Here is a 27949-nt window from a genome sequence, read left to right as displayed (position 1 = left end):
TAATTTATTGTGATAAATGCTTTGAGCCACATTTAATGGCATTTGAAATATTTCGCTCAGTTCCTCTGTAAGACATATCTATGTTCAAAGCAGGTTTCTCTGACAAACAATACAACATTTAAAGATTACCTGGTAACCTGTTTAAGGAACAAAAGTTCAGTTCAGTTGTGTATTGTGCTCAAGTATTCTAACATATATGTAGAAATACCGATTAAATACAACTTAATCAAAAGGAACAGTACACGTTTGTAAATAATCACTTCCGACCTTGTAAATCCCATTTAATAAACTTCAATAAGTAATAATAAGCAAATCAAAATGTGCATGAATCATCGCGACCACTCCAATCCACACGGTGGCAGTAGAGGTGATGATGCTGTTGTTCGCCTCCTGGACTCATCGCGATGACAGAAGGAAGAAGAGAGTGGTCACTACAGGCTTCCGTTGGACTGTGATGCTGCAACAACATACCCACTGAGGTAATTTATTTATCTATTTATTAACTTTCCTTTTTGATAATCGGCAAATATTTATTTTCTCCATCTACCTGAAGAGGTAATATGGTTAAAGAAGTACCATAACAGCGTGTAGCCACTTACCGTTAGCAGCAGTTCAACAATGTTGTCGTTAGCTCATTGAGCAGCGTGGCTTCTCGTTACAGATTTATCAGTTTAGTGTAAAAAATGAATTCACTTTACTGTAGCTCTTGTAGTTATTAAAGTAACGTTTGATTTGATCAGAATTTTATTTAAATCGGACGTGTGTTTCGCGGTGTTTCGTACCATTTATGTTGTGATATTCAGGCTGCACTGTTGTGGAATGAACTTCCTCATTATGTGTAGCTTTTATTTAATATCACCCAGTGAATTAAACGTTTGTGTAAAGGTCAGTCGAATAAAAGCAAATACATTCAGAAAGTTCACTGTTCTCAGTTCCACGAAGTCGTCAGAAAGCTGATTTTTAAATGAAATAATATTTTGTTTACGGATGTAACAGTCCAAGGAGCTTAATTTTTCTTAGAGACCATAAATTATCAGTCAGTAATAATAAATCAGCAACGAAAGAAAATCAAGAATATGCATTAAAATGTTATTCAATCGGGTGAACAAAAGCAGGGATAGAAATTCCATTAAATTTTACATCATCCTACGGCACGTTGACGGAGAAAAACCCAATAACTCCCCATGAGCAAGCATAGGCGACGGTGGAGAGGAAAAACTCCCTTTTAACAGGAAGAAACCTGCAGAACCAGACTCAAGTGGAGACTTTCTGTTGTTCCAGTTGGGGTTAGGGGATAGAAAGGGAGAAAAGGAGAGGACGGAGACCAACACGTAAACACATGAATCCACTCACTGTTGTCAGATGGTGACAGGAGGCTGAGACCACAAACTTCCAGTTCCACCGTCAGATATCCTGAATGCTTCTATTGAGCTTCCTTGTGTTGCACACGTTTGTCTGTCTTCTTCAGAGCGATATGGACAATAACGAAGATCCAGACAAGGACCCGACATATGTCAGTAAAACGCTGCTTGTCCGTCACTTACCGGCTGAGCTCAGTGTGGAAGAGAAGGAGGACCTCTTGAAATACTTTGGCGCAGAGTCAGTCCGGATTCTCTCAACCAGGGGTCGTCTGGTAGGTTGCACCTCGCCAGTGTTTATGAAGCTCTGATGTGAGCTGCTCCGCAGTCTGAACAGATTTGTCCATCTCTGCAGAAACATGCAGCGTTTGCAACATTCAGGAGTGCGAAATCGGCAGCAAAGGTGAGCGTGCTCATTTTTCAATGATCGGAATAATCTTGAGTTTCAGATGTATTTGAGTTTATGTGATTTGTTCTTAGTTTGTCCTCTGAGGTGTCATTTTCTCCTTACCACACATCCTGTAGGCTCTCGGCAGGCTCCATCAGCTAGAAGTCCTTAATCAGACGCTTGTTGTTGAGTTTGCAAAAGGACAAGATCACATCACAGTATTGAAAGACCCACCGCTGTCAGACAGGTAATGTCATTTCACATCAGTTTTTTTCAACCTAAACAAGTGGGAAGTTAAACCTGGAAGCAGAAATTTTAACTCTCTTCTGCTTTTCTTCAGCAGTGCAGACGTCAGACAAGTAAAGAAGAAACCGGAGCCCAAAATCCCCAAAATCCCCCTCATAGAAACTGGCATTGCACCAAGCCTCGGGTAAGTTTTTAGGACTTGTCACTGTGATGTCCTGATGTTATTCTTCAATGCACTATCACCGCTAGTTACTAGTACCCTGACTTCTCCAGGTGAAAAAAGATACTATCACAGTTTGCTTTCTTGTGACATATTTTGATCACAATTACTTGACGCGTTTTATCTGTACCCTTTATGTTGTAAATACGCAAGAGGGACACATGTTTTCCAGCCCTGGCGACGGTATTGTCAGCTTAGCTGTATAGGAACTGCCTTGATGCTCGCTGACAGTAAACCTGGATGAGAATCAGAGATCTGGGAGCTGTCGGAGGCCTCGTGTCCAATTAGATGGCCGGGCCGCCACCGAGCGCCTTGACAGGCCGTCTGTCCTGCCAGTTGGTGGGACCAGGTGGTCTTTGATACCTCTCTCTCTCGTACTGACAGCCTGTCTCGCTGCCGCTACATCAACCACATCTACTTTTTCCCCAAGACTCAAGAAGCGCATACATTTAATGTTCGTCTAAACAGCTTTAAGACTTTGAGACTTAATCTGGGAACTGATTGCCCAGACCAGAGACTGTTTAGGATAGCAAATAACTCTACAAATTGATGTACAAAATCTGATAACGAAAATCTGAATAGGAATCTGAATATGATGTCATGTGAACCAGATAGCTGCTCTACCAACATTTCAGTCTCCTAACCAAAGCGAGTGTTTCTTTCCCGGCAGCAAACAGATTTTTATCACCATCTTGCCAAGTAGCAGATTAAATAACCTGCTCCGTAGCCCAGCCTTCAGTCTTTGCTTATTAGGCCTGATTTGTTCTCTCATGCTGTGCAGGTTGGTGCCTTATGAAGGTTGTTATTATTTGAGGACAAGCCTTGCCGTGCTGACATGGCATGTCGGTCCCAGGCTCCCTTAATGGTTAGATTTTACATTTTGTTGGCTTGTCAGCTAAAGAAAAAGCCTTCAAGCTGAACTCAGCGGCCGGACCACACACTGATGTGTCTCCATTGTTTCTGCATGTCGTTATGAAATCTTATTTTTTATTTTTTTTTTGAATGAGCAAACACTGAATAGCCTCGATACAGTGGATGTTAGGCCTAAATAATGCCAATCTTAGTTTGCTGAGGTAGTTTTTCACTCCTGGCAGCAAAGTTCTTTTTGTCATTAGCCAGATAGTTGAGAGGTTGTTTTTTTTTGCATCTCTTTAGTGCTGCTATTTCTTTCCTTAACTACACCATACTTGAGGATCCCTTTTTTGTGTTTAACTTGAAATGTCACCCAGATTGGACCAATGATTTCCCAGCATGCTTTGGAGATGCTGTTGTAGCTCTTCTGCCTCTTGATTCACATCGGGGCAGGAATTCTTCATCTCTGTGTTCATAGACAAACTTTGAATCTTCCATGCAGTCCGCAAATAATTTTTTTGCACCGTGTCATCGTAATTGCAGACGCCTCAGATATTAATTATATTACAAGGTAAAGACACTTGTAGAAAAAACACAAACCATTAGTCCTGAGATCAAAGACAGTTTTGTGATCTGCTCCTGGTGTATTTATCAAACTCTGCAATTTTTCTAAGGTCCCCCAGCTCTTTTATTCTTTCATGACACGTTTGCAATAATTTATTGTTATTTTTATATGCACAGTATACATGTGAAAAGTATGTCTGAACTGCATTAGTTTGTACTTCCATGCAGTGTTTCTGGATGTCAACAGATGAAGCCTTGTTCAACTAGATGACGTATGATGATATGACGGTGAAAGCAACAGCATTTTCTCAACACGTTATTGAATATTGCAGTTTCACCTGACATCACGCCGCACAGTATAGTTAAGCGAGTCACCGAAAGAAGCTGTAGAAGGAATAACGAGCAACAATGGCTTTAGCTTATGTGGTCACGATACCGCAGTGTCTGTGTGATAAATAAGTAAAAACCATTTTCTCACTTTACTCGATCTGATCTGTGTCGGTCAGATCGGTTCCACATGACCTCCAAAGGAGCCTCCAACCTCCTTGAATTCTCTATCTATTTAACAATGATGAACAGATGTTAACCTAATATTTTTTTTTAAAGGATGTCTTCTTGTACAGCACTCGTTTTCTCTTCAATGGAGGTTATTTTATATTTAGGGCTGGAAATTGCTGCTCCAGCTTTTAAGTAACTCTGTCTTTCTCTCTCTCTCTCTCTCTCTCTCTCTCTCTCTCTCTCTCTCTCTTTTCTGCAGGTTGAAATTTCAATTAAATCCCACTTTGAAATATTTATACCCACCACCCTCTCATGGCATCCTCACAAATATAACACATGCTCTCATTAGCGTGCCAAAGTTTTATGTGCAAGTGAGTAGCTTCTTTTCTGTCACTTTTCTGTTCCATAAATTATCTCCCTTTGCAGACGCCTGTATTTTTGTCTCCAATCCTGTATTTACTTTTGGAAGGCGTAAATTCACACCAAAAGACACACATGTGGCAGCACACCGAGCCGCCACACTCGTATTGTGACTGTGACTCGGGAGTTAAGTGTCCCCACAGGTTTTTGAACTGCATCCAAGCTCTTAAAGATCAAACAGCAAACATTTGCCTTTTTAAATTTCAATTTGAGGAGCAAGTATTAATAATAAACTGTAAGTGGGAGGCATGAGTTATGGGTTTAACATTTCCCTGGGAGCCGGGCTTTTCACTGCTGCTACTTCCACCGGCAGCATCTTGGTGGTGCTGGTGTGCTGCGAAGGTGCCGGCCCGGCGCTCAGCCTCGCCGTAGGTATCTCGCTACAGCCTCAATCTCACCTTCATCCTCGAATTTGTATGCAAAAGCCTGGCAGTCTGCTTTACATATGGAGCCCAAGTTACAGGCTTCCTCTTTGAGAGCAGCAGTATGTTTATATTAGCAGCTCCCACCCGGCTTGCAGTGTGAATTTTCCAATATGACGAGCGCTGTTTACATATTCATACCTTGAATTATACAGGTACTTCATCTGATGAACAAGATGAATTTACCCTGTCCTTTTGGCCCAGTCACCGTCCGACCACCCATGGTAAGCTTCTCTACTAAAATGGTATATTAAAAAAAAAATGAAGAGAAAAAGACTTGAATACCTCATTGATGGTTCAGATATAAATTGTTTGCGTTAGATTTTTGTTAAGAAGTACATTGTTGAAATACTCCCACGGATCACTGGATTTCTACTTTTTCCTTTTATCACAATTATTGTGCAGAAGCAAAGATACAATCAGCAGACATTCATCCGACAACTTTGCAAAGGTTTGAGGCAGTTGTGCAGAAATGATGCAAAGCCAGAATTCCTTCAAATCTACCGTTAGTAATTTCTCTTTTAAATGAAATCACAAAATGCAAAGAAAAGGATCAAAAGGAAGCGCTGTATTTCATGACCTTTGCCTTCCTTTGTTAGACACTCAGACATAGTTTTTGTAGTAGGGCAAACCAGAGACCTTCTGTGGATTTAAAGGCAGACAAAACCTCTCCGTGTCCTCATGTAACTCGAAACAGACCCGAACTTTGTTCACAGAGACCTTCTGTGGGGAGTGACTCTGTCTCTTTCTGTCCTTTTTTGACACTTTTTTTAATTAGAAAAAGATGTTAACATTTTTTTCTCAGGGATAATCTCTCAAAGTTGTAGTTTTAGGGATTAGCTAGTTTGGGGTTTCTGAAAGCCAAACATAGATTATATTGCCAAAAGTATTTTCTCGGCTATTCAAATTATTGAATTTAGGTGCTCCAATCCCTTCCATGGCCACGGGTGTTTAAACTCAACCAGCAGACTCGGGCCTCGCTCACGCTGCAGGGAAATGCAACCCAAGTCAAATCTTTTTCTCACGAGCGACACACTGACCTGCTTTGTGGCCGTGTGAAAGCGGCAATTCCGATTTCTTTTTTTTCCAAACCACACCCAGGCCTCGATCAGACGTGCTACCAATTAGAGCGTCATGGAGGGTTTGCATGGCCGAGCAGCAGCGTCCAAACCTCACATCACCAAGTGCAGTGCGAAGTGTCGGCTGCTAAATCTACAAACATTGGTCCCACAATGTTTGGAGCCTACATGACTGCGAATTCCAGCGTGAACGTAGGAGATGCAACTCAACTTGTTTTCTTGGTGTTTTCAGCGGTCTGAGCTGCTGCCCCCCGTCCCCATGCCTCCTCCCTTCCCTCCCGACTACCCCCCTCTGCCAGAGGAGGAGATGGAGCTGTCCAGCGGGGAAGAGTCCGAGTACGAGAGTGGAGACGACGAAGACAAAGAGAGGTGAGGAAGAGGAGATAATCCCGCTCATTAGAGTGGACTTCACTCATGTAGTTATAGTTACTGTAATATTCTTCAGTAATAAGGAAAAAGTGACGACGACATTTGTGAATTTATTTTCTTTGTATGCGTATGAGTCAGACATTTCCCTCTTATTCCCCGTGCTTGCTTTATTTCAGGATTGTTCGTCTGATGGGCCTGGTCAACCAAGCATGCAAGAGACCCCTGAGACCAAAAACTGCTTCAAAGAGAAAGAAGCCCAAGATCAAGGATCTACTCTTCGCTCCCAAACCAGACTCTCAGAGGTACACCGGAGGCACTCATGCATGTCAACAGTCCTCACGCACAGCTCATCTCCAGACAGTATTCATTGGCGGCTAAAAACGGAGGACAAAACCCCTCCAGACAATAAGTCTTCCTCATAAAGACAGCCCGGTGTGGCTCAGAGACTTATTGTCTCAGCGTCAGGCACGCACACACTCCCTTAATGACAGCCCACAAACTCTGGGTCTAAGCTATAAACACACACCGAGAGTGTCAGACTGAGCAATATCTCCTGCTGGCAAGTGCCGAGTATCCCAAACTACAAGCCAGGTTCCGGTGAGGGGTCTTTCTTGGGGCCTGTGTGAAGCAGATCAGTGATTGTGTCTCGTCCTCAGCGCTCCGGTGCTGCAGCCCTCCGACGTGTTCGAGCAGCCCGGCGCCGCCGGCCCACGCAAAATCGAGTTCAACATCTCCGTTCCAGAAGTGGCAGCTGTCGCGGAGGGGAGCGAGCCAGGCCGGCATGAGGGCGAAGGCCCAGGTGAGGGGATCAATCTGCACATTTCTTCACTTCACGTCAAGGTGATGCTTCATATTGAAGGAACTAGTTCATCAAATCTTTAAAAATATTCAGTTCTACAATGATATCACAGTAAGAAACTAAAGAACTTGCACTAATTACTTCTCCAGTGATGAGTCATAATGTGAAGGGACAAAGAAAGCTGAGCGCTGGAAGAATTAAAAAAAAAAAAAGGGATCATATTAAACCAATCTCCATCAATGTTTAAATGAAATGAATAATTTTAAATTCACCTCCAGTTCCATCAATTGTTTTCAGCTGCTCGCAATTAAAGACTTGATTAAAAATGTTTTATTTCCAACGTACTTAACTGCAAAGGTGGATGCACTCTCCGAAAGACCAGAGGCGTTGCCTCCTGGCAAGAGTGAGTGAGTTCAGGCCAGAACATTACACAATATACAAGAAAATCAAGTGCAAAACGCACTTATAGTAAACTATGTTTATTAGAAATACCAATGCAGATTCCTGCCACATTCATAACTTTAATTTACATTACTTGGCAACAAAAATGCCTTTTCTCACTTTTCACAAGATCAGGAGTCACGACAACTGCTGGAGGCCAGTAAAACCCAACATTTCGATATATTATCTGAAAAAGGAGAACGTTTCCAACTAAGAAGAGGCTCACCAGCCACACAGAGGACTCATAACAATATGTAATGTACTCAAAGACTGAAGTAATGCCTGTGAAACTAGGAAGTAAAGTGGATGACTGAGTCTGTGCTTCAAGGTGTTTGTATTGCAAATTTCAGCGACAATGTAACTCAAAATGTTTCAGATTAACATGTACAGTTGGTACGAACAATGAGAATGAGGAGAAAAAACATGGACTGATAAAGACTTCAACACAATAGAATAAAATAAAAAAAACCTGTTAAGTAGAAACATTTTTTATCCAACGACTCAACGCAATGAACAATTTTATGGAAAATTCCACGGATGTCAGATTTGAGAAGTTTTACATCACATATTTAATCATAAATATGGATGCACTGAAAGATGTTGTCTTGTGTTATTGATTCATATCGTTTAACAATATCTTATTTCACTATTTCCACACAGCTAAGTCTTCAATTTGCACATTCACAGAAGAGGCTTAATTTAAAATAAGTTGAACTGTGTTAAATAATACAAAATGCAGTTCACTTCTTATTACTAGAGCTTTTGAAGGAAAAAAAAAAGAAAAGGTAATCCAACCATACTCTACTGATATATTCTGGGGAATCCCTGTAAAATGCATAAAAATGGGGCTCGCCTACTCCCCCCTGTGCTAGAAAGGCACTAAAGGGTCTGATTATTACTATACATCATGTTTATTATCACATTCTCGCAGGAGGCTTGATGCTCCAATTGACATAAGTTAAAGCCCTCAACATGGGCCAAGTCAGAGCCAAGTGTCACACAGTTGTATATCACAGGAGAAACTTGCACCAGAAAAAGGATTTCCTATTATCTGTACCAGCAAATGTCATTGAGGGCACAGTCTGTGTTACTTGTCAGTTGCCCCCCCCCCCCCCCCCCCCCCCCCCCCCCGCCCCCCGTTGGCCTTATCTCCCTTCTCCCTCGCTACAACTTCACTCCCCGGCAAGTCCCGGAGAAGTAAAATAGATCTCAAAGTCAAACACAAAAGATTTCCTAAAGGCGGTGGGAAGATAAACTATGACAGGTGGCTTTTTGGATTAGTCTTGTTTTGGGGACGTCGGGTAGAGGTGGCGGTGGTGGTGGTGGTGGTGGGGGTGGGGATCCGATAAACAAGCTATTTAAATGAAAAGGGGCGCTGCTGGTGCTGCTGGTGGTGGCGGGGCAGATAAGAAGGAGGATAATTTTGAAAGCAGTGATCTAGTTGTCTGCAGAGTGTATCAGCAAAGCTTCTTGCTCCAGTGCGCGCGCACACACACACACACACACACACACACACACACACACACACACACACACACACACACACACACACACACACACACACACACACACACACACACACACCTCATGTGGATGACAAGCTTGTTTTTTCCCCCTCCTCTTTGGATTTGTAGAGGCTCACTGCTCTTAGTAATTCCATCTGCTGTGTGTGTGTGTGTGTGTGTGTGTGTGTGTGTGTGTGTGTGTGTGTGTGTGTGTGTGTGTGTGTGTGTGTGTGTGTGTGTGTGTGTGTGTGTGTGTGTGTGTGTGTGTGTGTGTGTGTGTGTGTGTGTGTGTGTGCGCTCGCTCGCTCCTCAAGAGTTATCCTTCCCACCGCCTTTCAAACTCATGTTTTCTAAGCAGCCGCAGGTTTTGATTGCAGCTCTTTGAGACGGACTGAAGGTGCCGGCGGTTCAATCCGGAGACACCAGCGTTCCACTCTTTCATTACCTATTTATCATACAAAAACCCGACAAAGAAATCAGCATTATTTAGTCCGATCAGAACTGGTGCCACAGCGAGAAATTTCTGAATATGAAGATGTTAAACAACTTGTGACTAAGAGGATTTGCCTCCACTCTCCCATCTCCAGCGTGTGTTATTTACCAAAGAGGATAAACATTTTGGAAGTGATTATTTCACCATCTGCTATTGGTAGACACTTTGAAAACTTCTATGCTGGAGGGAGATCATCTGCTTCCCGTTTTATCCAGCGCATCCGTACTGTGAAACGCACTCAAAATGAATGAAGCATTGTGTTTTGCGTCTTTAACACCGTCTCATCTTCTCTCCAAGCGGGCGTCACGGAGGTGGCCCCCGGTAGCGCAGCAGAGCCGGAGGGCTTCGGGAAGCTTTACCCCAGCACCCAGGCACCGCAGCAGGACGAGGAGCACAGCGACGACGACGATCTCCCAACCGACGTCGTCTCCAGGAAGGAACTGGAGAAAGGACGGCTGTCAAGAGATGGTAAATATGACCTTTGTGGGTGCTATCGGAAATTCTTGAGGTTGAACAGTAGCAGAACTCGTCACAAAGTGGTAATAATAGAGAAACGGCTGTTTTTTAGGGTGTCAGACCAAGGCCCGTGGGCCTAAACCGGGCTGCATCAGGGTTCGATCTGGGCTGGGAAGGCCTTACAAAGTGTACAAATGACTTTAATTGCAATTTTTGTGATTGAAAGTCACCGCTGCTCTTAAATTGTCCACTAGGGGTTGCACTGTTTCCATAAATAATGAAACATCAGATAACAAAGATGCTCATAGCATAGAGATCAGTTAACTCGAGCTACCTAGTTGCTTCTGAAATGCCATCAAATGTCATAAGGATGTGTTTTATGAAAACATCCATGCTGAGGGCAACATTCGACTCCTCAACCGCACAAGTTCATTCCAATAAGCCGGTAAACACGGCAAAGATTTCATAAACTTAGGTAAAGGTAATTCTAAACTCAGGTACTGATAATCCTCAATTGTTAATCTGGAGAAGAGAAAAGAAAAAAATCTAGGTTGTGAAATAATGTAACAGAACACAAATGACGAAAAAGGCAATAGAGTTGCAAACAGTAAATATGAAAGCAGTAACATGGTGGCCTTTATCACAGAACTACAATATCAATAGCATCTCTTTTTTTCTATATAATTAAAAAAAAAAAATTGGCATGTAACAAAAACTCTGAGCACGCCCTTTTGTATTGTGACGTTGTTCTTTTAATGATCATTTTAATACATATTTTTAGAACAGAGTTGAATATTGATTTAAAGATGGAATAATATGCAAATGTGGTACTTAATAATTGTTATTAGATAATATTTCCCAGGGTAACATTGCAAAACTTTCAAAGACTGTAGAATCTGTAGATTTACTGTAGAATCCACATATGCTTGGTAAATCTGAACTATAATAAAAATCATTAGATATAGAGATGTTGACCTTTTTAGACCAAATTACATTCAAGATTAATGGAAGGCATTTTTATAATTAATCAAGTGAGCAAACATTTCTTTTTATTTCTATTGCATGTTGGGGAAAAAACAACATTTAAATGCAGGGAAAACCACTTAAAAAGGCGTAACAGGTATGACACGTCTGACTTCAAAGCATTTACCTACTAGGAGTTTCATGGTCCTACAACTTGGATGGAGACAAAACGTGCACCATGAGAGTTGGGTGGAGTAAGATGGGGGTGGGGTGTCTCTTTAGAATAGCTGCAAACAGGACTGAAAAGGCCTCCTTCTCTTTACTTGATAGTTCCCTCGGTGGAAGCGGCTTGTATCTCCCTCTCATGTTTTCCATACCAGTGCGGCCCGCCGCCGCCCAGACGTGATATACACAAGTAATATCGTAGAATGAACTGAGCTGCAGGTGCCGGGATCGGGCGTGTAATCACTGCTTTAAGATCTCGGTGCATCTCTCAGCTTCATTCTTCCATCTTAAATAAAACATTGGGCGTAGCGTATTGAGCCACAGTTACTTTGAATTTATTTAAATGTTGGTGTAGGCAGGCCAGGCTTTGGGCTTTGTGTCGTTTTTTTTTTTTTTTTTAAACTCAGCTTACATCAAAATGTTTCTCCTCTCTCGCTCTCCTTTAAAACAGAGATAAAAAGGATGTCTGTGTTCAAAAATTATGAACCGGGTGAGCCGACCTGCAGACTGTACGTGAAGAACATCGCAAAGCAAGTGGGGGAGAAGGTAGGCCCATTTATAGCTTTTGACCCATTTCTGCGTGTTTGTGTAAATCGAGGTGTAGTAGAAGTGTGTACGATTACATCACTCATTTGTCATTCAGGATTTGAAGTACATCTACGGACGCTACATCGACCCTTCGTCGGAAGCCGAGAGAAACATGTACGTAAACGCTCTCCTCGTTAATCTCGGCTCTGCTTTTTATTGACAGGGTCGCGTGACGCGTCTCTCGCCACCTATTTCTGTCACTTTCATTTTGTCACTCTCTCCTGAGAGTTTTTAGTAATTCATGCTGACTGTGCCTTGTGTTATTAATAAGTATCCAAACTGATGCGGGCGATCAGGAGGGATGTTTTTTTTTTTTTTTTTTTTTATGTTTGCGCCTCAGCAGCACTTCAAAATGAATATTCCACCTGAGTCATCAAACCGAGCTGATGCAGAGGCCAGACTCTGAACACAGATGCAGGTGATAAACAGGAAAGGTGCCAGAGGACGAGTTTGTCCTTTTGTGACCCGCTCCTTTAATTGCGGCTTTTTTTTTTCTTTTTCTTTTTCTTTTTTTTTCCTAACGGTTGTTTATGAGTTGTTACGGTTTGTTAGCGGCTCGCTCGTGGCCGTGATCGCGGTGCAGATAAATACTCCCAGACAGATCTCAGGTGTCCCACCGTGACCCGAACACAACTGCACATTTCACCCAGCCGCTCCTGACGGAGGCGCAATAATGTGCTGGATTTATGCTTCCATACATCTCACGGTCAGTGGCTTCGAGTGGAGTGTCGAAAACAAACAAAGAATAAACGTCATCGTCCGTAGCACACTTTCATTAAGTCGCCGAGCTTTCTCACACATAGTGAAATAAATGCACACGACTGCATCAAGATTTCCCACTGCCTTCTTTCACTATTGAAGTGTCACTCGTACACCCACCTGACACGCTTCTGTGTGACTCCAGCAGCTGCCAGCAGCTGCCAATCACAGCATCACATCCTATTTTTATCACGTTCGGATAACTGATTAGAAATAATTAGCACCAAAGCCCCTGACGATAATCCTGTTAAACACCTGTTGGATGCAGCCACATAATGATCATCCTTTTCTCCCAGCGTAACATACAGTTTTGAACTAAAATGGAATTTGGACCGCTGACACTTTCCGTCTTTAGCTTGAAAATGTTGGAGATAATTGATCTAATGTTCATTTTGCAAGAAATGTGCCTCCGCTTCAGTAATACTGGACCCTCCTTAATCTAAATCGATGATTAGGGATGATTTGGTCTTTGACAGACAGTTAGGATCAAACTTTCAAAACACAAAAAAAAACAGTTAGAACATGGACAATATACAAGTTACAGCAGTTTAGAACAATACTCTAACATTTTATCGTTCATTTTTTATATTTTAACTATGTAGGATTCGTCTACTTTGTCTAGATAATGAAAATAAAAGAACTTGTGTGTTTTCTAAATATACTTTACCGCCTGTAATTGTACCAAATCATTTTAGAATTGAATCCAATGTAAATTATTGAGTACAAATGATGAACTACGCTATAGTGAATCTATATACTTGCTTAAACTGTCAGAGTGAAAAAGATTTACTGACTGTAAGGCCCCGTTTACACGGCAACTTTTCAAGTCAAATGTTGCGTTTACATGTTGAAAACGATGTCCGTTTCCACGGAAATGGCAGGAACCCTGAGAACGATTGTTGTAAGCATGTGGGGCCACTAGTGGGTGCTGTTTTTGTAACTGTACCCTATAACCATTGGAGCTCCGTTAAACTGTCTTTCACTCAGTAGCCGTTGTTTCTGATAAGTTAAATATTCTCCACATGTGATCCAAATGAGGGTGTAGAAAATACACACTTTATTGGAGAAACGCCGCTAAATTCAAGAAGGAAGAACACACGGCGCATTCACCGTTATGAATGTATCCTTCTAGTGCATGTGCTGAAATATTCATGTGCCATGTCAGCGTCTCAGAAAAGTTCGCATTTTCAGTGGAGACGGAGCGTTTTCGGAACGCACCAGTTTGGAATCGGTTTCGAGCACCACTGTCACGTACACAAACATCCAAAACTTTAAGCCCTTCTTTATTTTTCACTTGAAAACAGGGCCTAATACCGCCTTTATCGTCTCTGAGGAGATGCAGCAACTCGAGGGGGGATAGATGCCCCCACATCAAGCAAATCGCAACGTGACTACATCAAGTTCGACAATGAATTAAAATGTTTCCTAAGAAATTCAATGCTTGAGCAGATATCAGCCACCAGAAAACAACATTCTGCTTCTGTCCAACATTCCATGCAGCGAGCGGGTCAACCATGAGTATACTCAAATGGAACCCCATGGTTTTGTTTCAGCTCTCTGTCCACACCAAACCAGCAGAGTCCTCACATCTGGAGGAGCTTTACCCAACAACGTTCCCAGAAGGGATGAATCTTTGAGCAGCAGCTCGTGTACGGAGGGAAGTCCGTCGGTGCGGTGTTAAACTAAAGATGTTTCTGCCAAATCTAACCGCCCTTTGCATAGATCTCGTTTAATGCAGCGCTCGCTCGGCCATTAACCTGCGTTTATGCTAATTCCCGCTGATATTTGGAGAACAAGAGCTGGTTTTGCACGCACGAGACCTGCTCGTGTCGTCGTTATTCAACCTCAGTCGCTGCGCAGCCACAGACAGCTGTGTGACAGAGGCATTAAAGACAGCCTTTGTTTGATCATTAGATTTCTGTGATCACAAATCTGCCTTTAAGTGGCTCATCATGCAGCTGTTGTCATCAACATGTGTTGGTGCTTCGTTGTTTTTCTTCCACCACAAATTGACCGACTTGTTAAAAACGAGCTCAACATCTGGGAAGCACTGCGACTCAAACAGATCAGAGGCACATTGACTCCAGTTCAAATCCCACGTTCGTGCTAAAAATCTGTGTGAAAAGAGGCTTAAATTAGCGAGAAAGAGACGCATTAAATATTAGTATTGGCCAGCTCAGTGAAGGCAGATATTAATGTGGGCGGTAAAATAAACTGATGCAATTTGGCTTGGAATGAAACAAAGTTCCTGTAATTATAGAATCAAAACACAGAAGGGATTCAGCAGTGAGGATAAGTGGATAAGATAACTCATGAAAAAGGGAAAAATACTTTTTATTTAGCTGAATTAGAAGGGCCACCACAATAACAATAAGGAACCTGATGGTTGCAGGTTACAGCAATTGAATATTTGAAAATATGGGACAGTAAAGACATTTCAGACAATGGAAATGTGAAAAAGCTATTTTATAAATGTCCCAGTTATTGCTCTGTGCAACACACCAAAAAAATCAAAGAGAGCCATACTTGGAGCCAAACTGTATCGTGATTTGATCTCTATACTTCAGAAACATAAGGAATGAAGACATATGATAAAATATCATCTGAATTAGAGAAACTGCTGATGTAATTTAAAGAGGAATGAAGAAAACAAAACAGATTTATAAAGCGCTGCAATAAGAATCTGATTACATTAATATGGATGTAAAGGAAAATAGGGGATTAAAATAACAGACGAACAGTGTGGAAAGTAAAAGAGGTACTTCAGGAGTTCAAATATCACTTCAAAATACAGTGACTCATCGCGGTTGTTTTTGGAAGAGTTTTGCGCGTATAATTAGTTATTGCCTCAAACCCGCATTTTTAAGGATAATATTCTAAATGAAATCGTGCAGAATCTGAGCATCGGTTTTAATAGAACTCCAGCTCACGTTAGTTGCAGTTGCAGATGATGCAATAGATAAAGCTCCGCTCTATTTACTCAGAGTTACAATCACAAACCGGTGAAAATGTTTTAGATGAAACTCAACCAGACATCAGAATAAAGACTTTATGTGATGAGCTTTAGAACATAAAACGTACTGCAAAGCTGGGGGGGGGGGGGGAACAAACAAACCTTCCAGCAAATGATGGAATGAAGAAAGAGAAATTTGCATCTCCATATAGTACGTTCCTTTACGATAGCTGAAAAGGCGTGTGTGCAGAGCTCTTTTCCAAACACTACGATGTGCACATGCTGCTGTCCAACAGCTGAATGATAAAAGCACTACAGGCTCCCCCGCTGCTCGTCTCGGACTCGGATTGCCGCTCAGTGAAATCAGCCACTTGCGGGTCGTCGCGTCTCACCGAGACGCTCGGTTGACAGCTGCTGCTTTACGCGCTCGCGGGGGCGGCCGCCATTTCACCGCCTCTTGTAACACGCGACGAGCAGTGGACTGCGGCCTGGCGGCGATAACCACGAGTCCCCGCTCTGCTTCGTTCCCCAGGTTTGACATTGTGTTGATGAAGGAGGGGCGGATGAAAGGGCAGGCCTTCGTGGGACTCCCCAGCGAGCGGAGTGCAGAGAAGGCCCTGCGGGAAACCAACGGCTACGTTCTCTACGACAAGCCCCTCGTCGTCGTATCCTTTCATCCCGTCTCACAAGATCAGACGAGGATTTATAAGCAGTGTAAATCCAGGCGGTGAGTTTTTTTTTTTTTTTTTCTTTTTCTTTCTCTTTCCTCTTCTTTAATGGGTTGTGAGGACAGAAACACACATGTCGGTGGACTTCCTGTGCAACTTTGAGAACTTGACAGTGAGTGAATCGACGACAGCAGCCGTGACATGTGAATGAACACGCGGGACGTTAAGCAGCAGTTAGGTGGCGCTGCGCGTCAGTGGGACGCTCCCCTCCACTGATGCATCGCTGGCTCCAGACCTCGTGAGGAAGTGGACTAATTCCTGGCAGCCCTGAACCGCCACCTGCTCCTCCTCTCCCCAACACAGATAATTGTGCATCAACTTTCGAACCTGTCTAATGGAACAAGCTTATTGATTTTGACGCTCTTTTAATGTGCATCCCATAGCCAATTAGCTCGCCGGCAGCATATTAGTCTTCCAGCTCCGGCGAATGAACATGAGATGTCTGCGGTGGAGTTTACTCGGGGTGTTGTCCAGCGTTTCGCTCCGGTCCAGGTGAGATTAAAGCGACGGGGCTGTTCTGAACATCTTTACTTCGTCACCAGCTGCTCAGTGACTTTATATCCACAAGTGGTACAGTTGCAGTCGTATTTATATAATTTGAGAGGCTGAGGTTGGAATCTCAATAAGGCGATATGAAATATACCGAATATTCATGCTTTTTCTGTATTTAAGCATTTTTTTATCAGAAAAACTCACACAGCAATTACAACATGCAAGGCGTTTTATCGTTAATAGAAGTAAATATGTCTATTGAATTGATTTAACATAGAGAACATTTTGGGATCTGGCAAACTATGAAATTGTTGTGTTTTCGGTGCAGCCGATCCCGGGGTAAAACACTTTCAAGCTTTGCTGCTGCTGCTGTGTATCATTTTCAAGTGAATTCTTATAAAACAAGTCGTACATGAAATAATGGAACTATGACTTTGTAAAGTGTGAGGTTTATTAATGAGCAGGCTCCTCCCCCTTTATTTATCCCATGAGCACTTCATCAGTCTGTGACTGGCAGGAGCTGTCACTGAGTAAGTGAGACGACCGCCGGAGAAGCTGGAGGCTCAGGCTCTTATAAGGTCAATTTTTAGGCCAGTAGTCTTCTGGCATTTATGAACAAACAGCTGTGACCTTTTTCTCATATTAAATCGGTATGAAGCAGCGAGTGTCAGCAGGAATCGGGCCTTTGTGACTCAAAGCTGCTTTTGTGCTAGTTTAGGAATAAAATAAAATGACACTAAATCAGTTTGTTATAAATGTGAAGGATGGAATTCTGCAGGAATACACTTTTGTTTGGTTTTTTGAGTGTTTTTGTCTGCGATACTGATGGTATATGGAATTTAGTAATGAGACCAGATGGAGATTAGCTGATTTTTTTATTTTTTTTTTATTTGTGTCACTATTTCCACCTACAAACCTTAACTACAGCCTCGCAGCAATTTGCCAGGTCTGCACGACCAAAAGCAGATCACACAGATGCCAAGAGAGGAGCCAAACAGCGATGAAGCCGACAGGTGAGTGAACCACATAAGGATCGAACCTGATACCTGTTGCTCACTATAACTGTATGAGGAGGTCAAGCTGTTGTTTTAATGCTGTTTTCTCTTCACAACTGTGTTTACACTTTATTCAAGATGCCAAGGCTTGATATTGTGACCCAGCTGAACCATTTGTATCCTTGCTGTGGCATATCCTTTGGGGGAAAAAAAACAAACCAAATGAATGAAAGCAAATAGGACGGTGTAATCGTAGTTATTGTGGCACTAGTGGAGCTTAAAGTAACTTGACGTGTATTGTCGTCTGAATCTAAAAAGGACTCTGCATTTTTGCTTTGTTCCTGCATCTTTATGTTCTACTTTAGTGCCTTTTTTAAACTCTTTACATTGATGTCTACCTTGTTTGACTGAATTTCAGATGGTGGTCACCGGCGATTGTCTTCATCCATTCTTTACTAATAAATATTTTTTATTAAAATAGCTACTTGTGTCATCTTTTCAACACTCAAACGAGGATGTCTTCAGCTGAACCGTCCGAACTGATTACGTCTCGTCCCAAACTTTTACTCCTGCTGAGTAAACACAGACATGGGGAAGGTATGAAATTGAGCTCGGCTCTGCGGGGCAGATGGTACGCTTTCAAAACAGGGGGAAACTAAAACACGGCTCTGAAGAGACGGCAAACAAACCAAACAGTCGGCAGTCTGTGGGAAATTACTGGGGGGGTGGGTTAGCTTACCTTTACAATCCCTGGCTGTCCCCTTCTGTGTGAGTATAGCGAGTAAACTCGCAGGATGAACTCCCCTCATCAGCTCAGGTGTGTGGAGACTTGGAAATTAAAAGGAGTTTTGTCTTTACATGTGAGGAGTCGCCCGTGTCTTCACACTGCATTGCTTCCTTACAACGTTGTAGGGTGTTTTAGTTTGACTAACTAGGAGTGTTTTAAAACATGTTTAATATTACTTGGTAACTCGATTGCCTGCAAATGTGTGTGTTGATGTCTGTGTTTGGACTGGCGACCGGTTCTGAGTGCATCCTGTCTTCATCCATCAGCTGGGTTCAGCTCCAGGACCCTTCAACCCTGTGGGACTAAACATAGAAGATGCATGTGAGGGAAAAAAAAATCCATTATTTACTGCAACCTGCAAGACAAAATCAAACTAAATTGGTATCTGAGCTAATGAGAATATGAACCTTATATGAATTGTAAATATTATTTAGATTACTGAATAGATGAACATATTTCAGTGATCCATGCTTGTTAAGAATGAGATTAAGACCCAGTGGCTAGATAAAGGGACACTATTTTATAAGTCTGGAAAATATTTGACATTAGTTAATCCAATAATTTCATCAATATTTGGGGTCTTTTCTTTTGACATGTATTACTGACTGATGTGGATTTCGGTTTGATTTATTTTTGAGTGTGTGGGTGCTATGTTTTTTCTATTTTTGCTCTTTCTATTGTCGTTTTACTGTCATTACAATCGACTGACTACAATAGGCTTTTGTGTGCCAACTGTCTGTTGAAACCCCCCCAAAAACGAAGTAAAAGAAAAAAAAAATTGTAATTTCAAAATTCAATTTTTGTCCAATAAATAACCATAATTCACCTTTACAGGCTCGTAGGGTTTTGTGACTATTCACAGTCATGAAAGCTGCCAAATACCTGTGGACATTTTTATAAAAATCTTTCTAAATAAACTGGCTGAATTTTAAAGTTGGACCACTCTGGAGTCGTTTTCCTTCCGACGTCTTCCTGCTGCGTTCTTAATGTTACTTGATGACGATGATTGGATTCAGGTGTGCAGCAGGAAACAGGGCGGAACAATCCAGCTCCTTGTAAAATAAAGGTCCACTGTGAGAAGACAAACTGGACCACATTTGGACTGAAATGTTTTGGCTTTTATCCCAGAAAAGAAGTTTCTAGCTCTGGTTCTGGACGGAAACCTCGATGTTTGTGACACTGTCGAGTGACACGTGGGAGAAGGAGGGAAGACCCGCCGGAAGTCATCGAGTCATGGAGGTAAAAACAAACGAGACACCTGGTGGTTATTCGAATCTACTCGGGCCATTTTTTTATGAAGTTTTAATGTTAAACTGTAGAGATCCCATTGTCTAATCCACCCATATCAACAATTATATATATTTTTTTACTTTTTGGGTCAAGACAAGTAGGGTTGCCAACCTAAATAAAATTATTTATTTAATGAACGCTACTAAATGACCTATTTTTCAAAAGGTCTCCAGAAAGGAATCTAATGGTAAATAACTTATTTACCTTTCTTTTTTTAATTGACATTTTTAAGGCTGTCAGTGTTGTACCTTTGCCAGGTGTGTGTTTTTAGTACATGGTTTCTTTAGAGCAGTCAAACCCATATTTGATGCAAAACATGGACTGAACTAAAATGATATAGGCCTGTGTGGTTTAAATGGTTATAAAGTGAAATTCTGACAATGCGATCAGAAGTTTAAGAGTCTTTTTTTTTTTTTTTTTTAAATGGGTAATTCCCTGATTCATGTCTACATTTGTTTGCTGGGAAAAGTACCCGTTTTTCTTTTTAATAGTTTTGCCGAAGAATTGTCCAATAAATATATTATACAGGGAAATGAAATTGACTGCATGCCTTTGATAATACTGATGTTTTTAAAAAGCAATAGTTTTTGATATTTTTTTGGTTTTTACTATTTACTCAAGCTTCAATTACTTGCAATTTTACTGTTCTTCAGCTTTGTTTAAGTATTAATGTTATATATATATATAGCTTTCACTATTACAGATGATGTAAATATAAAATTCATGAATGTCCATTTGGCAATTTGCAGCAAGGAAGTGAGCAGTAAACCTCCTCACAAAAGTTGTCCATTTTTTAGAATATTTTCCTCTTTTGGTCGAGCAGCTGTGTTTCCCTCCATGTTTTTGATAAAACGTTGTGTCTGATGTTGTACGTTTTAAAGGTGACAACGCATATTTGTCCTTCAGAAATGATCTAGTAACTAGTTAGATTTTTGTTCAGAATTACTCGTAATATTTTCAGATTTTGCAGAATGTCAAGGCCGTCTTCTTACAAACGGCTGCTGTATCCACCAGCTGATGTGTTTAAAAACTCACCTTCCCAGATGCAGTATTCCCGCTGGTGAGAGACATAACATGACCCGAGCCCGTCCCGTTTTGATCGAGGTCAGCTTCCCTTTAAAAAACCAAAAGTTTTTCGTCGTCTCTGTTAAAACACCATGAACTGGGCGACAAAGGTCACCTAGTTCAATACTGATGCTTGCTTCCCTGAAGTGCGTCGTCCACTGCAGTAGGGCCAAGGTAAGGCAGCATGATTTCCCACTCGTGTAACTTCAGTGCAGTGGCTTGGCAGTGCGCCGGGTCCCAGCCGTGCTCATGAGTTCAGGCTCTCTGTGGTTAAGGCCCAGGCGCGGAGCGTTATCAATCACATGTGCTCGTCTGGTTCGACCTACCGCTCGTATGTCAACGCCACTGCGAGGGAGGACTTCCCATCTGTGCCCTACTCTGCCCGCCACCTCAACGATGACAAATGTGCCCCCCGCAGTGGAAATATTGAGAGTTACCAGGACATTTATCAGGTAGCATTTGAGCAATATGAAAGATAACCTTTTGTAAGTGGACGCAGATAAAGATGTATGTTCTACCTTTCCTCTGCACCGGCTCCATCTCGGTTTAATATTGCGACTACCCAGAAGTAATATCATGATAATGTTTAATATTTTGGGTTCAGCCATGTGTGTCTGTCGGGGGGGGGGGAATCAACCCTCAGGGTCTTTGGATATATGCACACGGTGTTGGAGACCGAAGGTTGGATGCCTGCAAGTACATGTGCCCTTTTACTCTGGTCACTATATGAATTTCATTTCGTACTTTATACTGCATGTGTCTGTGAGGGGGGAAAAAAATAAAGTGCAGTATTTACTCAGTCTTATTTAAGCTGTTTATAAAATAAAAACATTCAAACTCAAAGCCATCCTCAGCATGCCTCAAGCCATGAAGTGTCTCCAGATGCCTCCAGTGGTGTCGATGTCTAAATTTACCTGTAGGCTTCTTTGTGGTTGTGTCAAAGTTTTGCTCGGCATGGTGCCAGGCAGCATAGTTTTTAGTCAAACTGAATTTTAATGCTTCAATAAGTTAGGTGTGTTGGTACCGCTGTTTCCCAGATTTATTCAGGGAGGCGTGGAGAAATTATCTTGGTACTTGTCAACATGCAATGATCGCTCCGTTGGTGGCGTCTGTAAAGTGGTTGTGTTCAGCCTCTTCCTGTCTGTGCTCCCACACTTTGCATGGTGCTTTACAGAGTAATTTACTATTTAAAAAAATTGCATGTATACAAACAAAATCATACAACAAATCACCTTGTTTAAAATATTCAGAATAAGTTGACGGGACGTAACAAAGTACAAACACGTTGTATAAATTTTATTTGATTCTCTACATTTGAAAGCAAATTTAAAGCCAATGTACTTTATTCTCTAGTTCTCAAAACGGGCTTGTTACTTTATTTGACCTCTGGTGTAAAAACACTTTTGTATTACAGGGAAAAAAAAGTTCTGAAATGTTTTATTGGATAATAGTTTTTATTAGTTATACTTTTCCATTTAGGTACCAAATCTCTTCAGTTTTTATTAGTAAGAGTCAACCATGTTGTTTTACAAATACCAACCCCCCCCCCCCCCCACACTTTTAATTATCTATACTTTTACTTCTTCTAGAATAACTGTTGAATCTCTGCCAATCCTTAACCGCGACTCTGTATAATTTTAAAATTGACTTTTTGTCCAAACTTTCTGAAAGTCAGAGGCTGAAATGATTGATGGAGTTTCTGTGAAAAATGCGCTTGATTTTAAGGGTAAAACCCAGTGAGGCTCCATATGAGCCTGCTGTCTGTTGGAAGCATGATTTTATTTGGACTTCAGCAAAAGAAAAGATTGTCACTGTTTGGTTAATTATTTACAAGAGAGCAATCTCAGTAGGGAATTGCTCTGTAGCTTGGTCTTCTGTCGCATGTTGGACTGCGATTTTACCTTTTTATTTATAAATGTAATCTTCAGTCATGCTCTTATTTTAGAGACCCATTAATAATACTTATTTATCAGAATTACAATTTAGCTTTGTCTTTAATGCATTTTTCAAACGGTTGCTTTTAATTTATCTCAGGCCTAAGAAGAAAAATTGTTTTTTTTCAAGTTAGTCAAATGGGCTACTGTTAAAAAAAGAGTACAAAAAATATATTGGGATTTCATTTTTTATTTATATTAGATATTTATAAGTTGGATTATCAATCACATCTTTGATGAAAATGCTTATTAACCTATTTCTTTAAATGGGATTTATGTTTTACAGTGCTTCTGCATACAATTGAATGTGTTTATGTTCGTACTTTTTCACAACATGATGTGTGTGACCAGTGTAGAAAATAAAAATCCCCTGGAGTCCAAACGGAAAAACAAGCTGAACGTGTTGCCGGGCTAATAAAGCCAGACAAAAGCATCTGGGTCAAAAACAACATAAGTTTGCTTTGTGAAAGTGAGCATTACTGGAGACTTCTCTTACTGGGTGACATTAAAAGTGACAGTGTGTCTTTTGCTGGCAGGGTTTTCCCTCCCAGGGTGAATTAATGCTGGCGAATTAATGTAAAATTCCCATACAGTGAGTGATAGCCCGGGGGTGTCGGGGCGCCAAGGACCGTTTTGGGCAACAGCTTGATTTGCATACGTACGTCGAGAGTTGCGCTTGGCTTCCTTTTGTTTGGTTTTGACCAATTAAAACGGCGAGCAGTTGCCGTCTAATGGAGATTTAGTATGTTTTGTCCTAAGTTGGCACAATTTCCCTCTACAGACATCACCCGCAGCTCCGTGTGGGGAAGATTGCCGTGTCCATGGTACCTTGTTTTAGATCTTCAATGGTACAAAATGGAAGGTAGAAAAACAGCAGGGGATGCACATGATGAGATGTTTCTCTGAGCCAGTGGCAGAGCCGAGACAAAACTAACTCCTACAGCTAACACCTACAGCATGTAGTTGCAAATTCAAGACTTAAAGTTTTCTATGGCTGTAAGCTTTCAGTCGGGCCTGAGTGTTTGACGGCACATATGTCTTTGCTTTCTGCGTCGTCTTTCGTTCAGTGCGGGGTGTGACGGTTCTCGTTCTGCCATCTGCCTCTTCCCTCGTGTGCTTTAACAAGTGAGTACAGCAAATACACCTGCAGTGAGCGTGCAAACTTTGTTTTTAAAGTGCTGTTCGAGGGGCTTCTTTTCATTATTGAAGGAGTCATTTTATTCACAAAAATGCTTTTAAAGATCAGTATTTGTGGACCTCTTGCCCGACAAACTGCACACTTAAAGTTGTGCCCAGTTTAAGGCGAAGAGCGATTGCTCCAAACATCTCATGCATCTTCTGTCTCTTTTTATAACGTCAAACTCCCCCCCCCCCCCCCCCCCCCCTTTTTTTTTTTTTTTTTTTTAGAGATGGACTTGTTACGAGGGCGAGACTGTCCCTTCCATAACAACCAGTTCTACACACTTGATGTGATTCTTGTGTCCTTTTTGTTTCCGAATAAATTAGAATCCCCTCCTTATGGTGTTACTTGATGGATAACTACTTTCACTTTAACCTGCACATACCTAAACATCTGGCATGCTACTGTGGCTTGTTAGGAAACGACGTGATCTCAGTTGAGCTGTTGCTGTTACTTCAAATGAACCAAAAATCTCTACCGTCGCCACAAGATTTACCCTAAAGCCTTCTTAAAAACATGATCGCACTGTATAAACCTACAATTATGTACAATGGTAAGACTTTTTCTGTCTTTGTGCCAAGCCAACTTCCTGCTAGACGTGGAGTCATTAATGTACAAGTATTATACAAGTTTATTTCATCAGGTAGGTCAACTGGAAACCAATTGTCATTTATAATGATAGCCTGGCCAAGAGGCAGCGAGGTGAAAAAATAAAATGAATAAATATATATACAAACAATATTACAGTGTCACGTAAATGTAAAATAAAGTAGTATTTAAAGTGATATGTATTAATAAACAAATCAAAAGCAAGTGCAGTGATCCTTCATTATAGGATTTTATATTTGTGAAACAGTAAAGCTGAATAAATGTAAAAGGTTTGAAGGTCTGTTGCAGATTATTCTAGTTATTTGCAGCAGAAAACTGAAAAGAGATGTATGAGGCTTTGGGTTTGACCAGACTGACTAATATTCTCGAACGTAGACTGCGATTTGTGTTGCGACAGTAGATGTAGAGTTTTCCCACCAACAGCAGTTTTGTTTCATTGAAATGAAACTAGTGGGTTTGTCTGCGCACATGAAGAGAGGGCCAGTGAAAGCAGTTCCTGTCACTTTCACTCATGACGCAAAAAAGAAACCACTATTACAGCGAAGTCCAAATTTTCCATCTGCCAAAGAAAGCATACTACATTTTGTTAAGTTCCCTCTCTGAATTTAGCCCATCCCTATTATAGGCCACCACTGCCCAAAATGCACATTTTCTACATTTTACAAAATTACTTGAACTTCAGGGTTTCAGTCTTTAATGACTGCGCCACGTTTCGTGAGTCTGATGCTGTGCCAGTACAAATACAACCTCAGCTATATCGATTTTCATACATTCGGCTCACTGTAGGTAAGGTAAATAATCAATGTGGGAGAGTTTTAAATGCTTTAAATCCCTTTTTGACCCTGTGGGGCTTCCAAACATGCATCAATAGAGCTTTATTGTCTGTGTTCACCTTTGAATGATGTATACTTTACAGGAAATGGGCGGTTTACCACAGACTGGCGATGAGAGGAAGGATTGTATTGAATGTCATTAATGCATCGGATCCGAGTTACAGAATTTGACCAAATAATAGATGAGATTTTTGAGATTCATTTATTTTTTTCTAATCTATCATGCTTGTGTTTCAGAGAGGCACAGTTAAATCGTCGTCGATGTTACAAGCCGACCAGACAAATTTAGATCATGTGACGTAAATGAGCTCTCTCTGAGACAATCACTTTGTCTGTCTTGTTGACCGCTTGCTGAACTGAAACTGGCATGAACAATTAATGCCCCTCATTGAATTTTCTTCCTCTAACTCGACTCCGGGCTTCTGCTGACTTTGAACGAGCAAATGGTGAGAGGACACGCACTGCTTGGTCAACTCCAGACTGGATGTGTGCCGTCAGTCTTACAAGTCTTTCCGAGCGTGAATGTGTCAATTCTAAGGTATGCTTATCCATTATGAAGCGAGCGATGGCTTGAGCATGTATATTTCATGCTGTTAAACCTTGCAAGTTTCATGAAGTTGTCTGAATGAGTAGCATTTAAAACTGAAGTGAAGTAATGTGCTTGAATAATTGATCTATAATGTCTTTGATAAGAAGTACAACCAAGGTCATCTAAAAAAATTTTTTTCTTTTTAAGAAGCATTGAAGTTCATTTATTAATCGTAATTGCTAATTCGGCTTGTTTACGTTGGGAAGCGTATAGATGGGATTCAGTTGCTGCGTGCAGAGTGAGAGGAGAATTAATTCAGCCCTCCCTCTTGAGTTCATAATGGGTCAGCTTTTTCATACGGAGTGACGACTCCCTCTTGAAGTGGGGCTGTGAATATGGTGAGAGCGCAACATCTTTGTCAGTTATTACATTGGCCTGCGAGGCTTCGACCGCTATGTAAAAGTGCACCCTGCAAGGCTATAAAGTGCTCATCCCCAATGTGAGCCGCTTCCCTTTCTGACATTCCACCTCCTCTCTCATTGCTCTGCCCTGTGCTGTCCGAGTTGCCAACTAAATCTCAGCCTCATCTTGTCCGACCGTAACCTTGTTTATTCCCAACAGTGGCATTAGCAAAGCTGTAAAACTATTTATGGGGGTACAAATGCGGGACAGCCAATCTAAGGTAAATCTATAAATCCTGGCTGTTGATTTCTCAGGGCCAGGAGGTGCAGACCGGTGATCAGTAGAGGTAGAAAGTATTCCCCGGGTGGCTCTGTGTGACTAACACACAGAGACCCAGCAGCATGCCAAGCAGTGCTATGGCGACACTGTTGTGCTTTTAATATGGCTAAGCTGGCCTTCGCCTCTGAAGTGAGACGCCGCGTGGCCATCCATCTACCGTGAGCTGGTATCATTAGCTAACGCCCAACAGGGACCTGACTCAGCAAATGGTGTGTCTGTGGATCACATTCCGCTTCCTGCCCTTGGCTTGTTTTAGCAATGTACTTGCCATGTAAACTTAGAATAAAAGATGAAAACGGTGTGAATAACGCACGTATGCGCCGTATGAAGGTCCTACAGTGATATTTGACCAACAAAATTCCCGTAAATTAACAAATTATCGATTACGCAATGTAATCCTTTTCACATGTATGACTCTGACATAAACCAGAAAACTTGGAGAAAACCCACACATGCACAGTGAGAACATTTAAAAAAAAAAAGATCCACATTTTCAGGCTGTTGTCAATTTAAAGTTGAGGAAAGATCCTAAATTGTTGGTAAAATTATTTTGATTTCCACTGCTTTAAATCACCATGATTAATACATTTCTGCAGTTGCATTGTCATTTCAGATTAAATGGGAGTGTGTCTCGGTTTTGCTGAGGGTTTACAATGACTCAAATTGAACTTTAATGGTTCAAAAAAATAAAAGTCTGAACAACTTAATTTCTCAAACGCGTCAAACATTTGACACCTTTGCATCCTTCCCACCAAAATTAGTTTCCCCGCTGGCAATTCACCAACAAGTATATTGAAAGAAACAAAATAAACAAGAATCACAAGTCTTTTACCTTTTGAAGTTTACATAAATATTATATGAGTTATAATTTCAATTATTTTACTTCTGAGGAAACAAACTTTCTGATTTTTTTATTTTTTTTTTTAATCAAGGTATCTTCTTTCTTTGTTTGAATGCAGAATTTCTGTAATGGCGCCACATGAAGCTTTTAGTGATTCACACAGAATAAAGCTCAGACTGCCCAGCATGTGACTTTTGTCTGGCAAACTGTGGCCCAAAGAGCCGTAGAGGTTTAAAGTGTTCACATGGACTCTATTCCACCTCTGTTTCCTTCCTCTGCTGCCAACACAAAGGGAACACATCGGTGGGAGGACATCCACCGCCGCCT

At 41.4% G+C, this 27949-nt stretch overlaps 1 protein-coding gene across 4 annotated transcripts; it reads left to right on the top strand.

The window, feature by feature from the left end:
• Positions 1–426: 426 nt before the first annotated feature.
• Positions 427–18293, top strand: rnpc3 (RNA-binding region (RNP1, RRM) containing 3). 4 transcript variants are annotated; one of them, XM_080490015.1, is made up of 16 exons: positions 427–479; positions 1469–1633; positions 1714–1761; positions 1884–1993; positions 2090–2176; positions 4386–4497; positions 5124–5192; positions 6280–6416; positions 6593–6718; positions 7073–7215; positions 9952–10122; positions 11750–11844; positions 11942–12000; positions 16131–16263; positions 17754–17831; positions 18232–18293. In XM_080490015.1, exons 2-15 carry the CDS (start codon positions 1475–1477, stop codon positions 17820–17822), a joined length of 1518 nt encoding a protein of 505 aa, XP_080346141.1. In that variant the 5' UTR covers positions 427–479; positions 1469–1474; the 3' UTR covers positions 17823–17831; positions 18232–18293. The 4 variants fall into 4 exon arrangements, with proteins under 4 accessions (XP_080346141.1, XP_080346139.1, XP_080346140.1 ...); XM_080490013.1 differs by having other exon boundaries at positions 2087–2176; XM_080490014.1 differs by having other exon boundaries at positions 17952–18287.
• The last annotated feature ends 9656 nt before the right edge of the window (positions 18294–27949 follow it).

This window comes from Lipophrys pholis (assembly GCF_963383615.2).
Source record: "Lipophrys pholis genome assembly, chromosome: 20".
Classification (NCBI taxonomy): domain Eukaryota; kingdom Metazoa; phylum Chordata; class Actinopteri; order Blenniiformes; family Blenniidae; genus Lipophrys; species Lipophrys pholis.
The sequence above is the reverse complement of the archived record's forward strand: the minus strand, read 5'-3'. Positions and strand labels throughout refer to the sequence as shown.